Source organism: Eulemur rufifrons, chromosome 7, assembly GCF_041146395.1.
Source record: "Eulemur rufifrons isolate Redbay chromosome 7, OSU_ERuf_1, whole genome shotgun sequence".
Classification (NCBI taxonomy): Eukaryota; Metazoa; Chordata; class Mammalia; order Primates; family Lemuridae; genus Eulemur; species Eulemur rufifrons.
The window spans coordinates 133,945,559-133,960,845 of record NC_090989.1 but is presented as its reverse complement, the minus strand read 5'-3'; the positions used below and the strand labels follow the sequence as shown (position 1 = coordinate 133,960,845).

The following is a 15,287-nucleotide window of genomic DNA, read 5'->3' as shown; positions in this document are numbered from 1 at the left end:
TTATAAAAGTAGAGTATTATAAAGGATTCCATTGAATGGAATCACCATTTCAATGGCCACTCTTATTTCATCTAAACTTCTCTTATTGCCACCCCATTAGGTTAAAATATTAATACTTCCAGACATTATAGTATTTCATGAATAACTACTTTAATATGTCTCTAAAAGAATTTTAAAAAATAGTCCATACCATTATCATACCATTTTTAATATCCTTAAATATCTAGCTGGTGTTAAAATTCCATTGATTATATTAAAAATGTTTATTTTTATGGAGTTTTTTTTGTTGTTTTTTGGTGTTTTTTTTTTTTTGGTCAGGTACCAAACAAGGTCTATACATTGCATTTGGTTGATAAGGCTCTTAAATCTCTTAATATATCATTTGTCTTTTCATACTTTTTCCTTGCAATTTATTTGTTTAACAAGTTGTGTTCTGTATAATTTTCCACATAATGGATTTTGCTAATTGTATCTCTGTAGTTTCATTCAATATATAGCACTTTCCCCTTATTTTCTGTTAACTTGGAGGTGTGATCAGATTCGGGTTAGATTTGTTTGGCAAAATCATTTCATGGGTTGCGTTGTATACTTACATGTCAGGAGGCATATAATATCTGATTTGTCTCTTTTTGTCTATTAAGGTTGATCAGTTAGTATAGATGTTACCAGCTTGATTCATCATATTATTATAACTTCCCCACTAGCTTTTCACTTGATGGTTTTAAACAGCCATTGAAATTCATGACTCACTTTTATTTTTAAAATTTTGCAGGTTTGGGTACCAGTACAGCTAAAGAAGCAAAAGAATATTTTGCTGATATGGAACGGCATCGCATCTTGTTTAGATATGCTGGTCCTGAAGATGATGCTGCCATTACCTTGGTAATTAAGTTAATTTTTGAAAAGCTTTTGTTACTCATCTCCCTACCTGCCATACTTTTCCTCCCAGTCCTGATTTCCTATGACAAGTCTCTTTAGAAGTTCTAATGCCCAAACCAGTTAATTTTTAATTTCCCCCCTAGATTATGCCATGCTCTACTTTAATTGAAAGACCTTAGTTCAAATGTATTTTTGATAAAAACATTCGGGAAAAAACCTTAATTTCTCAGAAATTAATAATTAGTTATTTGTCATTATACATTTTAATTTTCTAATGAAATTTTATTTTTAATGTGCAAAATCATTATTTGGAATCTTTCAGGCATTCAGTAAGAAGAAGATTGATGACAGAAAAGAATGGTTAACAAATTTCATGGAAGATCGGAGACAGCGTAGGTTACATGGCTTGCCAGAGGTTAGTCATAAATAAAGAGTGGTGATCTGGGGGGAGGAAGAGAGAGAGACTAAAATTCATGCAGTAGTAATGACAATATTGCTATGTAAACTTTTCTCTTAGCAATTTTTATATGGTACAGCAACAAAGCATTTGACTTACAATGATTTTATCAACAAGGAATTGATTCTCTTCTCAAACTCAGACAATGAAAGATCTATACCATCTCTTGTTGATGGTAAGTAACAATTGTTTAAAAATCTTTCTCATTTTTGTATGTTGAGCATAGTTTAATTTCATGTACTTTAAGCCATCCTTATACATTTTTAAATTCTTGAAATCTTATAAAACATGAAGAACCGATTCAGAGGAATTTAAAACCTTTTTGATGTTGCTTTTGAGATTTATGTTTTGGTAGGGCTCAAATCTTTAATATTTCTTAGTTTGGAACTTTTAAACCCATTTTGGGTTTTTCAGGAAAATTTAGACTAATCTTTAAAGCTGTTGCTCATGTTGACTACAGAATTTCTAAAATAAAAAGTAAAATGGGACTCGATAATTTCTAAAATATTTATCAGAGATTAAATTTAAAAAACACCTTTATACTCCATTACCCAAAACCTAATGCTTTAACTTATTTAACTTGACAAAAATAATTTAGAAACTGTTTCCCATTAGTTAAAGCAGATTTTGGTCTTCTGTTTAGAACCTTTCCCCCCCTCATCTTATAACTTTTAGCAAATGTATTGGTCTTTGTGTTCCTCTATTTTTTAGCTAATAGCAGATAGTTCTACCCATCCATCAAGTTCTAGCCTTAAGTTGCATCCCTTCTGTGAAGTCTTCTCCAATAGTTCCCATGTAAATTTGTCTCAGATGCCAAAACATCTATGCCAATTATTGTGTGCCTCCTATGTTACCTATGTTAATTTTGTTTCCTCAGTTAGATTATAAAATTCTCAAGGAAATGACCATATTTTACATCCTCTAGTTTCTACCTCTTCTGGGCCCATAATGATGAGAATGATAGTTAGCGTATACTAAAAGGATTATTACTGTGCTCATTGGCCTAGAGTGAGAAGAATGATAAGGAAGAATAATTTGCTTACATCGTCTCATGTAATCCTTATGATAACTATATTAGGAAGGTAATTATTTCTATTATGCTGATGAGGACACAGACTTACTGTTTTAGTAATTTGCTCAGTCACATGGCAAATGCACAAGTTAAGAAAGAGTATCCAGATTAGTGAGGATTCTAAAGGCTGTGTTCCTAAATACCACAATAAACTTCTTCCTTGTAAGCATTTTCCTGATTTGGGATACCTATAATATTTTTCAGGCTCACTGATGGTTTGCTGGTATTCTAGTTACAAGCAGCAATTTGGTTGTAGAAGTGTTTGGGAACTCCTATGAATGGAATTTGCTGCCATTGGGCAATTCTTTAAGACCAGAAGATTATTTTTCAGTTGGTAGTTCACTTTTGGAGTAGATAGAGATGGCATAAGAATGTGTTAGTATGTACTTACTTTGTTACAGAATCTCCATTGACAATTTTATCTAGTTATTCTTCAAAAGCAAACTGTGTCTTTGCCTTTTTCTCCTAAATATATAGAACATTATTGCCACTAAAAGAATTGTTACAACTATATCTTGAGGTAATATTTGGTTGCTTTTCTTAATGATAGGCTTTAAACCTGGGCAACGAAAAGTTTTATTTACCTGTTTCAAGAGGAATGATAAACGTGAGGTAAAAGTTGCCCAGTTGGCTGGATCTGTTGCTGAAATGTCTGCTTATCATCATGGAGAAGTAAGCATTAAGATTGGAATCAATTGAGAATTATAATTATTGACTTGAAGAATGATAATTACAGATAATAAAGTATTTTTCCTTTTGTAATGTCTTTGGAAGTATGAAAGAATTGAGAGTTTGGATTTTAATACAGATTGGGGAATAGTTATAGAAAATTTAGAATATTAATGTTATATTCTGTCTTATCCTATTCTAGCAAGCATTGATGATGACTATTGTGAATTTGGCTCAGAACTTTGTGGGAAGTAACAACATTAACTTGCTTCAGCCTATTGGTCAGTTTGGAACTCGGCTTCATGGTGGCAAAGATGCTGCAAGCCCTCGTTATATTTTCACAATGTTAAGGTAAACATTTGCTGATATAACGGTATAAAGTTTGATTTGAAGTTTACTGAAACCAACTAAATGTTTAATAGAATTATAGCTGTGGAGAGAGATGATTGATTATTCTGTTTAGAGGGTGAATGTATCAAATTTTTTGATCACAAATACAATGAAGTCTGTTGATCTTAATTTTAATGAATTATTGATGAAATCAGTCCTAACGAATATATAAGTTTTTTTCTGACTCAGCTTTACTGTTTAGGCGGAAGAGGGGTTATATGCTTTATTCAGAGTAATAGAAAATTCTTAAAAATTTGTTTATCAATATTAAAGAACTTAGGTAAGTAAATACATAAGTAAAATAGGGCTATTTTATTCTGGCCTTGTGCTTGAGAGAACTGTGCATTTAGTAATAAGGTTAGGTAAGTTTTATTGCTAAGCACATGTAGTTAAAATTATTAAAAATGCATTCTTTTTTAAAAGATTTTTTTTTGAAATGTTAGGTCTTTAATTACATATAAAGTTTTATTTCCCAAAGTCATGACATTTTTCCATTTTCTTTTCTTTCCCTTTCATTAGCTCTTTAGCAAGACTGCTTTTTCCTGCTGTGGATGATAACTTGCTTAAGTTCCTTTATGATGATAATCAGCGTGTAGAGCCTGAGTGGTATATTCCCATAATTCCCATGGTTTTAATAAATGGTGCTGAGGGCATTGGTACTGGATGGGCTTGTAAGCTACCCAACTATGATGCTAGGGAAATTGTGAACAATGTCAGACGAATGCTAGATGGCTTGGATCCTCATCCCATGGTAATTATTTAGAACCTATTGCTTACGTTGTTTATTTAACAAATGTACAAAGTCCAGTCATTTTAGAAGAGTAATGGAACATTTTTATTTTAGAACATATTGTAGACAATAAAGACCTAATTAAAGTGTAACTTGATACGGGCTTACAGTAAAAAATATAAACTTTGCAATGAGTCTGGAGGTAAGTTTTATGGGGAGAAACTGTTTATTGAAATTTAAAAACACCTTGTATTTCAGGCTGTCAAATCTCTAAATCACATAGAGTATAATGCTTCTGTGATAAAATTATATGTTACTTTGGTTTTATTCTCAGACTACCAAGTCTTATTAGAGTTGTAAGGATGCTTAAAAACACATTGTATTTGATAGTATACTGATATAAAAACAAACACATTGCATTGTATATTTTAATGTATCCTCATATTTTTTATCTTGTCCTTTCTTACATCATTCACTGTGCTCATTTCTTCCCCTAAACCTCCTCTAAGGAAAATGTCTCAAGAAAATGACCCTCCCCTCCCCATGATTGAAAATTATCTGGAAATTTTTCTTATGATATACTAAAACAAACGTATATTTTTATTTCAAAACTGGTAATGCTCATTGTAGAAAATATAGATAAGCAAAGAGGAAAAAATTCTATAAACTCACCATATAGAAACAGACTTAATATTTTGATGTACTTTTTTCAAAGTCTTATTCCATATTTATATTTTAAAATAAAAATTACATTATGAACATGATTTATATTCCACTTTATGTAAACATCAAACTACTTTTTATGATTATGGTATTTTATTTAAACTGCTTTGTATATTTTTATTGGGATTTTTGGATATTTTTAGAGTTTTAAGCTAGTGTATTTGATCAATACATGCTTTTTGTGTGTCTACTGTATGTATGGCACTATGCTAAATGGCAAGATAAAGAGTTATGGTTTTTGTCTTCAAAAAGTTAATCTGTTGTCAAGACAAGACATCAGGACTTGAAATTTACAGTGATAAAAATGTTAATAGTTGCTCAGTATGCTCAAAGGAATGTTCTATGCTATGTGCCTAATTAGTGATAATAACAAATAAAATTTTGGAATAGGGAGAGATCTTTTGTAGTTCAGTTCGGAAGGATGAGTAGGATTTATGTAGATAAAATGGAATCGGGTGGGGGGCTAAATATGTGTCAATCCTGATGGATAGAGAGCATGAAAGTGAGAATATTCAAAATATTTAAACACAATGTGGGAGAAGAATACTGGTTCTGTAAGACAAGTCATTGGAGAAGAAGTAGAAAATTAGATTGGGTCCAGATTGTGGAAGGATTTCAACGTTAAGGACCAAGGAGTTTGAATTAAAAGGGCATATTAATCTAGGGAAGAAGAAGGTATGGAGGCAATAGGCTGAAGAAAAGTACTATTTTAGCAAGACTAGAAAAGATGATGCTAAGATTTTGAGATTGGGGAATGTTCAGATAACTGAAGTTATGAATTCAAGATTAATCATTTAGAAAGGGACAATTGAGGATGAGGAATTCAGTTTGTCATGTTAATCTGTCAGTGTCAGTAGAAGTATAGACTAAAGGGCATTCAAATGTGGTACTGGCACTCAAGAGAGAAGTCAGGACTTTAAATCATTTCCATTTTTCTCTGCAGCTTCCAAACTACAAAAACTTTAAAGGCACGATCCAAGAACTTGGTCAAAACCAGTATGCAGTCAGTGGTGAAATATTTGTAGTGGATAGAAACACAGTAGAAATTACAGAGCTTCCAGTTAGAACTTGGACACAGGTTAGTATACATATATGAGCTGCCTGTGAGAAGGGCATTGCATTAAACAATTCTTTCTGGTAAGAATGATTCCATCGTTGTTTGTCCTAAGTTTGAATAGTGTTTAAAAATTCCCAGATATAGTTTTTATTCATTTGAATTTTTGCTTTGAATATTCATAATAATTAATGTTTAAACTTATCTAAATAATGTAGTATGACTTAGATGAGTGCTTTTTTAGAGACTATGATCTTTGTATTTACCTTAAAATAAAAGGAGTAGAATAAGAAATAATGTTTTGAATCCTTTTAAATATGGTCAACAAATTCATGTCAGTATCAGTTATTACAGATCTAAAAGCATGCATGTCATTTCTTGTCAGTTCTAGCTGATGTCATTTTCTTCATACTTTCAGCCTTTGTCTTGCCCTTTGGAGTATGAGCAGATCAGAACCATTACGTTGTATGTCTTTTCTCACTGCTGAGATCCCCATATATTGTCTTCTATAGTGATTGGCATGAGACAATAGAGGTTGAGGTTTCCTTTTTTTTCTCCCCATGGGAATTGAGAAATTTTAAAGATTGTATGACTTCTGTAGTATGAGAGTGTGAGAGTGTATCATGAAAAGAATTACTTATTTTAAAATCTTTTATAGGTATACAAAGAACAGGTTTTAGAACCTATGCTAAATGGAACAGACAAAACACCAGCATTAATTTCTGATTATAAAGAATATCATACTGATACAACTGTGAAATTTGTGGTGAAAATGACTGAAGAGAAACTAGCACAAGCAGAAGCTGCTGGATTGCATAAAGTTTTTAAACTTCAAACTACTCTTACTTGTAATTCCATGGTAACTTATTAGATTTGCTTTTAATATTTCTGGCATGCGTAAGTTGGATTGTTGTAATTGGTTTCGTGATGGGAGTAGTATAGTAAACCTGCATGAATTTTTCCCCTGTATATTTGCTGAAGAATATAGGGGCACATTCCTTTCCTCTGCTATTATCCACTACCTTTACTCTCAGCTCTGTGTTTATGCATCTGGGTTTGAACACACAGGAAACACCTTAACACACACTGACTAAAGGGTGTGATTGTTGCAAGGTTTTCATGTGCCTTATGCCCATCCCTGTTAGCATTTTAATTGTAGTGTACTTATCTCCTCATAACTCTAATCTGCTTCATTAAACTTATATATTTATTCTTATATATATAATTGGGGAGAAAGGTAGAAAGTTAATGTGTATGATTACCCAGGTTCCATTTCAGATTAACTTTTAGATTTAAAAAAGAGTAGCTAAGAAAAAAATCCAGCAGTAGCACAGTGGTTCAGAAAAAGTGCCACGATCTGTTAAGAAAGGCTGATGGAAGAAAGAGGAAAAGGATAGAGAGGGAACTTGAGTGACTGAATCATAGCACAAGTAATTATGAAAGAGGAAGAGGAGCAAATGCACACCTACTGAATATATGAGGGAAGGAGAACTTTAACATTTTTAAACTTAGAGATAGAATATGTTTACATTGTACATATTCTTATATAACCTAAAAATCATTAGGTGGTTTTATAGCTACTTTAAATAAGAACTCTTTTTTAAAAGACCTTGTTTTACCTTTCAAAATTATTCCTGTTTTAAATATTTTCATGGTTTTGAAAATTGAACTTATTGGTTTCTTGCAATCAGCAAAGGGATGTTTATAGAAAAGTGCTTAATAGTTTTGGTTCTGTTTAATGGCTGCTAGGGGTAATCTGTATGCATGTGAGTGTGTTACAGTTATTTTAAATACTGTAGGTATCATATACATTAAAACACCAGTATAGATGTATGTAATCTACAAAAACTATGCATTTTGCTTAGGTACTCTTTGATCATATGGGATGTCTGAAGAAGTATGAAACTGTGCAAGACATTCTGAAAGAATTCTTTGATTTACGATTAAGTTATTACGGTTTACGTAAGGAGTGGCTTGTAGGAATGTTGGGAGCAGAATCTACAAAGCTTAATAATCAAGCCCGTTTCATTTTAGAGAAGATACAAGGGAAAATTACTATAGGTAAGATGCAACTTTTAAAAATTTGAACATTAGTTAAAATGGAAAAAAATCTTTATTAATAGAAGACATTTTTTATCAGTAGAATATAAACAAATACAAATTGAATCTCTTTTCTTGATCCTAACTTTATTTTTCCCTCACATAGAGAATAGGTCAAAGAAAGATTTGATTCAAATGTTAGTCCAGAGAGGTTATGAATCTGACCCAGTGAAAGCCTGGAAAGAAGCACAAGAAAAGGTAATCATTTGCAGAAAAAGACATTCAGAGAAGCTTTTAAAAGCAACTTCCAAAACAAAAAAAAATCCCGCTTTTAAATTTAGTACTGCTGAAGGTGTTGAGTTGGCTGTTTGGAGACTGAAGTCTTCTGTTTATCCACAGAACAGATACAGTACAGGAATTTGCAGTGCACACCCACCACAAAGCACTTTGCCATTGTGACTCAACCAGAGCCTGGAGAAATGACTCCAGGTGTGAAAAGGTAGCTCAGTCTCCTTGGCCTTTTATTTCTGAGCCTGCCATTAAAAAGGGTATCATTTGTGGTGATGGTTTTTGTAGGCGCATGTATACCATCTGGGAACCAGACTGGTAGCACTCAGAATCTTTTCACACTGTTCAGTCTATGGTCACAATATGGCATTCAGTCATCACTCACTTAATCTGGTTTCAGTTAATGCTGGGAAGACTAGAGGCAAAATGCTCATTATTATAGTATGGTATTTGTCAAGCACCAAGTATATGCTCTGCCCCATGCTTAGATTTTTGACCAGAGACTTAAACCCTGGAGCTTCAGATTTTAAGTCTGATGTTTTATTAAATAAGTTGTCAATTTCAGATCATGAAATAGTAATACTAATTAAATTAGTGGGATAGTAAAACTTTGAGATTCCCCTCAATTAGCTTTTTGATGTTGTTTATAATTAAAAGAATTTAAAAAGGCAATAAAACATTGTGATTGAGAACAGAAATGTAGAAAACAAAGAAAATTTGAAATGATTAATTTTTTTGATGTTAGATTATTTGTGTATATATGATACTGATAATATTAACATCTTTTAAAAATAGTTATGATTATATGACATAACTTGAACTGAAATTTTAAACTTTTCTATACTTAAGAGTTCTCAACCATAATGTTTTCATATTTGTCATCAAACTACATTGAAATGTTGCTTTTGTTTACATTATTTGAGCTTTTTTCAGTTTTGAAGTCAATAAAAGATACATTTTAAAGTGAATAAAATTAGAATAAATTTTATAGTGTAGCAATTACATATTAAGATAATAGGCGTATTCGTCATTTGAAGAAAATGGGATGGGACAAGTTGGGGAACATTTAGAATTAGGATGATTGAAGCACTTTGTTTTTATATCAATGTGTTTTATTATATTGTTAAACCCCAAATTATAGCTTCTATAATACTTGCCCTTCTGTGTCACTGTTGATTTAAACTGTATCTTTTTAAAAAATTAATTAGTAAGCTAATGAATTTAATGGTTAGCTTTAGAAGATAAAAGAGTCTACGGTTTGAGAATGCCCTTCTGATGGAAGTAGAATACATGGGTTAAGCCAAGCTTGGTTTCAGTGATTGCGTCACCATCAAAATTTTCTCAGCATCTTGGCCATGTGTACACTTTGGGGGGTGGTTAGGTAACAAAAGGAGCTGCTCTTACAAGAGTGTCCTGTTATTCAGAGTTGGAGAAGAGGGTTAAAATTATAAAGCAGCTAATTACAAGAAGTGGAATTCTGTCATTAGAACTTGAAAAGTTTATTTTTCTTCATTTCTGATAGTGTCCTTAGTCATATTTTTTTAAACAACGATAGATACACATATTCATAGAGCACTCATTAATAATACTTTGGGTGCCATCAAAACCTAGATCAAATAGACTTCTAAAATGTGGGTTTAAATAGGATTTTATGACGCCCTAATAATATTTTGTAGTAGTCTAACAACCTGAATACTCCATAGCAACACACTGTTTTATGAAGAATTTTTAAAAACTATAGAATTATTAATTTGTCATAAGTTATCTAGGCACTTATTAATCATCTGTCAACTCAACAACAGCATTCCTTATTGGGCTAATGTCGCTTAATTGAATTTATAGTTTTGTTTATGTAATGAAGCATCTTGCTTTGCAATTTTAATTTTTATCCTTTTATTTGTAAAGTGCACCTAAAATTTACTTTGTGTATGTACATTGTTTTACTTTCAAATTTTGATTAGAATGTAAAGCTAATTTTTTCTTCCTTTTTGCTTACCAAAAGTGAACTTTTTGCTTTATGGAGTGTCTCGGTTAACTCAGTCATTTTTAATTATCTGAGTGACTTAAACAGCTTAGATGAAATTTTATTTTAATGGCTGTTGTTATTTTTAGAAGTTTAAAAATGATGTCACCTAAAATAACTTCAATTCACTGTATTTTGAAATTTAATATTAGCACAGAGGACTTTTTTATTATAGCTGTTTCCATGAAAAAGTCTTATGAATAAAATTTCAGCAAAGCCCTGACAATTCTTACTCTAACTCAACTCTTAAATTCTTAAGTGAACTTTCTGAGTCATTACATAAGTATTCTTACTTTACAGAATTTTTATTGAGAATTCATCTTTTGTGAGTGAATGTACCTTAGCATATTTATTATAACTGTAAAACATTCTTCATAAGTGGTATTTATTTTGGGTTTCAGATTGTTCATTCACCCACCAGTATAAGAATCTGACAAGATGCAGTAATAAAACATTAGCTCCACTCTATTAATTTTAAGATGTGTTATCTTCTCATTTTGTTACTTAGTTCCTGAGGAGAGTGTTAATTTTTCATCAGATTCCTGGATAAATAGGGACAGAATATACCATTCCTGCTGAAGATTGTTCATCTTTAGAAAATTTTAAACTTTTTATAGGAAATATATTTTTATTAGATAATATAAAATAACCCCTCCACCCTGAAGGTATAGCATTAACAGCATAGCATTTGTAGAATTTTTAACTCAATAACATTCAACATTAATTTGATATTATACAGGATTTTAATATAAAGTTTATTATTTTTTACAGGCAGCAGAAGAGGAAGAAACACAAAACCAGCATGATGATAGTTCCTCCGATTCAGGAACTCCTTCAGGCCCTGATTTTAATTATATTTTAAATATGTCTCTGTGGTCTCTTACTAAAGAAAAAGTTGAAGAACTGATTAAACAAAGAGATTCAAAAGTATGAACTTTGTGGGTTAAATAATTTGAAAGTACTTCAGTGTTATCTGTATCTTTTTCCAAAAGTATTTTTATTTACCCTTTTACATTTAAAAACTATTGAATATTTAAACTGTACTACTTTTTTATTATAGGGGCGAGAGGTCAATGATCTTAAAAGAAAATCTCCTTCAGATCTTTGGAAAGAAGATTTAGCAGCATTTGTTGAAGAACTGGATGTAGGTTAAGTCTTTATTAAAGTTTATTTGGAAAAGTAATGTTTATGAAACAATGAAAATGTTTTTAAATTAAATTATCTTAGAGTTTTCTTCAGCTCTGTGAGGGTTAATGTGTGTACATGCTGAGTTAGGATTAAGCTTCTATTTATATGAAGTTATAAAGAAAAGTTATTTCTAGTGTGGATGAATGCAGATGCTATGGAGTTGAAATTTAGAATGCATTAAACCCTACTACTTTCTATTAAAATTTCTTAGGTGACTTAAACTGGCTAATTGATTCAGTTTATTTTTTTGCAAGGAGGTAAGACCAATATGTGTATATAATTTAATATAAGTACTTTGATTTTAGGAGTAGAATGATAGTCTCTTTAGATTTATAACAGAAATTTTAATATTTTTAAATAACTTAGTTTTCTCCAAGTAGAATTATAATTTTAAAAAGTAAAAAATGTAGAGAAAAAGTATAAAATGTAAACTTTTTCTAAAATTGCCCACTGAAAATATTAGAAGTAAATTAATAGCAGCAGTATGAACATCTGATTTTGAGTAACAAAAGGTAAACTATCATTTCTTATTATTTATATGATAACACTTCTGTTTTTTAGTTGTTTCATTGATTTTTTTTTGTCCACATATTGTAGTTTTATTTTTGTGGCCTAAGTCAGAATTAGGACTCTGAAGAACAGTATGGTATATTAGTTGCCTAGAAGAATTTCTGCAGTGTTTTAGTATTGATTTAAATAACACTCAGTGATCATTCAAGTGCCACAATAGAAGTCTTTCTTGATGTATGCTTTTCTTCTATTGCTTATTAATTAGATTTTTTAAAAATTTGAGGCATATTTTTTCTGCTGGCTGATATTATTCATTAAAAAATTAATATCCATTAAAAACAAAGCAAGCATATATCAAAAGGAAAATTATTCCTGGTCAATACTAATGATATTCTGATATTGCTTTAAGTTTGATCACTAATATAGTGAAGCATAGGGAACTTTTTGTTGTTATGCCTATAAATATCTTCACTATTGAAAAGTCATCATTCAAAACAATCCTAGTGAAAAATATTCTTTTCACTTTTAATTTATCATTTGATTATTATCAAAGTAGGTCCAAACAGCTAATTTTAAATTCTGGCTATAGTCTTTTTAAAAAACATCTAAAAATCTTTAGATTTAAATTTCATGTTTTTCTGTATCATTTCAAGTCTAATGATACCATCAATTGAATATCTATCATATGCCAGCACTACCTTCTATGTAATGCCCAGAGTGACCTCCACCCGCCACCATGAAAGAAGTTATCATTAACTTGTTACACAAATAAGGACCCTGAAGCTTAGAGAGGTTAAATAACTTACTTAGAGAGGAATTACATCATTATGGTTAAGAGCAATTACTCATTTTCTCAGAGATCCAGTTTCCTCATCCATAAAGTTGGGATCACGGGATTTTTTAAATGCCTAGCACATGGTAGGTCCTCTATAAATTAGCTGTTGTTTCCCAAGGATACATAACTAGTAAGTGGAAGTGCAATTGAAAGCCAGGTCTGTGTGATTTTAAATTTTATGTTATTGTTATTACACTATTAGGCTACAAAGATCTTTTAAAAATCTTTAAAGAGATGTCATTTTCTCTTGGGCCATTCAAAGCCTGCTAATTATTTGAAGGAGTAGTTTTGGAAAATGCAGACTCTATGACATTAATCATGATTATATTATCATTTATTGTTACCCTCCTAAGTTTAATTTATGAACCAATTTTTTCGTGTTTTTTTATTATGGCTAAAGCAGTAGAAAAGAATAGCTTCATATTTGTTAACAGAACTGCCTTTGTGTATGATTTGCTAGGATTCTGATGATACTAGTTCATCAGAGGTCTTGATTCCATTATACATCATGGGACCCCAGAATTGGAAGGGACTATTTAGGTCATTTAGTCATTGTTACCCTCTTGTATTACAAATGAGAAGCTAGTTAGATGAATTAGGATTACAACCTAGGTCTCATGACTGACTTAAAATCCTTTGTTTTTTTCCATTCCTTTATCTTGGATTAGATTAGTTAAAAAGAAAGCTTTATTCCTTAGTGAGTGAATAAAATTTGTTTCAGTTACTTATGAAGTAGTGATCATCTTTTCTAAGAAGTTGTTTATGGCCCCCCTCACCCCTTATAATTATCCTTCAGAAAGTTGAAGCGCAAGAACGAGAAGATGTTCTGGCTGGAATGTCAGGAAAAGCAATAAAAGGTAAAGTTGGCAAGCCTAAGGTGAAGAAACTTCAATTGGAAGAGACAATGCCCTCACCTTATGGGAGAAGAATAATTCCTGAAATTACTGCTATGAAGGCGGATGCCAGCAAAAAGTTGCTGAAGAGGAAGAAGGTATGACACATCTCGTTTTAGTTCATTAGTAGACTATACGTCTATAGTGAATATACATATATATGAAATTTATATAAATATTACTGTGTACTTAAATTATGCTTTATTTTGTTTCTAATATATTTCAGTTGTGATAGGAAATGATTCTTTCTATGAGAGCAGTTGATTCATAGAAGGAAAACATTGGTGAAAGATCACATATATGTAAAGAGCTACTTAATTTAGTTTTCAAAATAAGAGCTAGAAACACTCCACTGAGCAGCCTTCTATATTAAAACCTTGGCCCCCCCCCAAAAAGAAAAAGAATGAATATATCAACTTTAAAATATAAACTTTAGTTCTATATCATGATCAGTTAAGGAAGTCTTATCGTGGGAAAGAGTCTACTTGGCTTACAAAGTAAGCTTATCATCTTTTATTGTTTGTTTATGTGTTTTTGCCTTCAGTTAAACAATTACTAAGCACATTCTATGTCATTGGCACTGATGGGTGCTATTGAAGATTTTTAGAAATATGACACTGACCTAGCCTTGAGCTGGACGGGCCAGAGTTAGCCAGCAGGAAACGTCAGAAAAAAATGTCCAGAGCTGAGGAAGCAGGATGCATGATGATCTTAGAGAGGCTAATATTTCTGGACAGGTTGACTTTAGAATTTAGGGAATGTATACGTAGATAAGTCCAATAGGTAGTTGGGAATATAGGCTCAGTCTATTCAGAGCTTAGGAAATGAACCTAAGAGCCAGAATTAGACAGTGGAGAGTTCTCTGTACAGAGCTAATGTTTGAAGCATAGGAGCATTTTGACATCAGAGCAGGCACTCTCTTCCACTGTTCTGATAAACTGAGGTCTATCCTACTTTTCTCTTACCTGGTTCCCCATCACACACAGGTTCATTTACCTGTCTCCTTAGGAAAATGGCTTCTCTCCTTTTCCGGTGGTGTTTGTCAGGTTCAGTTCTCAGTACTCTTTTGTCCACTTTACATAGTCTCCTCGAGTAACCTCGGCTATGGCCAGAGCTTATTCCACTCACAACTAAATCTATGACTCCTAAATCTGTGTCCTTAAGCTATAATATTTTCAGGAGTGCCAGGCTTATATAGCTACCTGAGTGCCCATAGCCCCTCAAACTAAGCACGTCTGAAACTGGACCCATTATCCTGATTTCAGAACGTACTCTGTGCCTTGTCTCAGTTAATGACACTATCAGCCATCACTGACATAAGCCACAATCCTGGGAGTGTTCACACTTAATCAGTAACTAAATCATATTGACTACCAAGTCATTCCAAAATCCACCCCCTTGTCTTAATCCCTACTGGCACTGCCTTAGAATTCTATAAGTTTTCTCTGAGATACTTAAAGTGGTCCTCTCAGTTAGCCTCCCCATTTATAGTCATTTAATCATGATTTCTACGTTTCTCCACTTAATTCCTTTTTT

At 31.9% G+C, this 15,287-nt stretch overlaps 1 protein-coding gene across 2 annotated transcripts in view; it reads left to right on the top strand.

Moving 5' to 3' along the window:
- TOP2B (DNA topoisomerase II beta) overlaps positions 1–15,287 on the top strand; it is a 64,388-nt gene that overhangs the window by 36,584 nt on the left and 12,517 nt on the right. For both annotated transcript variants that reach the window (XM_069475455.1, XM_069475456.1), the window contains exons 16-28: positions 773–882; positions 1,202–1,294; positions 1,397–1,511; positions 2,959–3,080; positions 3,280–3,428; positions 3,987–4,218; positions 5,864–5,998; positions 6,633–6,833; positions 7,840–8,035; positions 8,181–8,272; positions 11,097–11,252; positions 11,386–11,469; positions 13,655–13,849. In XM_069475455.1, coding sequence (XP_069331556.1) covers positions 773–882; positions 1,202–1,294; positions 1,397–1,511; positions 2,959–3,080; positions 3,280–3,428; positions 3,987–4,218; positions 5,864–5,998; positions 6,633–6,833; positions 7,840–8,035; positions 8,181–8,272; positions 11,097–11,252; positions 11,386–11,469; positions 13,655–13,849 — 1,880 coding nt within the window. The remainder of the gene's footprint in view (positions 1–772; positions 883–1,201; positions 1,295–1,396; positions 1,512–2,958; positions 3,081–3,279; positions 3,429–3,986; positions 4,219–5,863; positions 5,999–6,632; positions 6,834–7,839; positions 8,036–8,180; positions 8,273–11,096; positions 11,253–11,385; positions 11,470–13,654; positions 13,850–15,287) is intronic.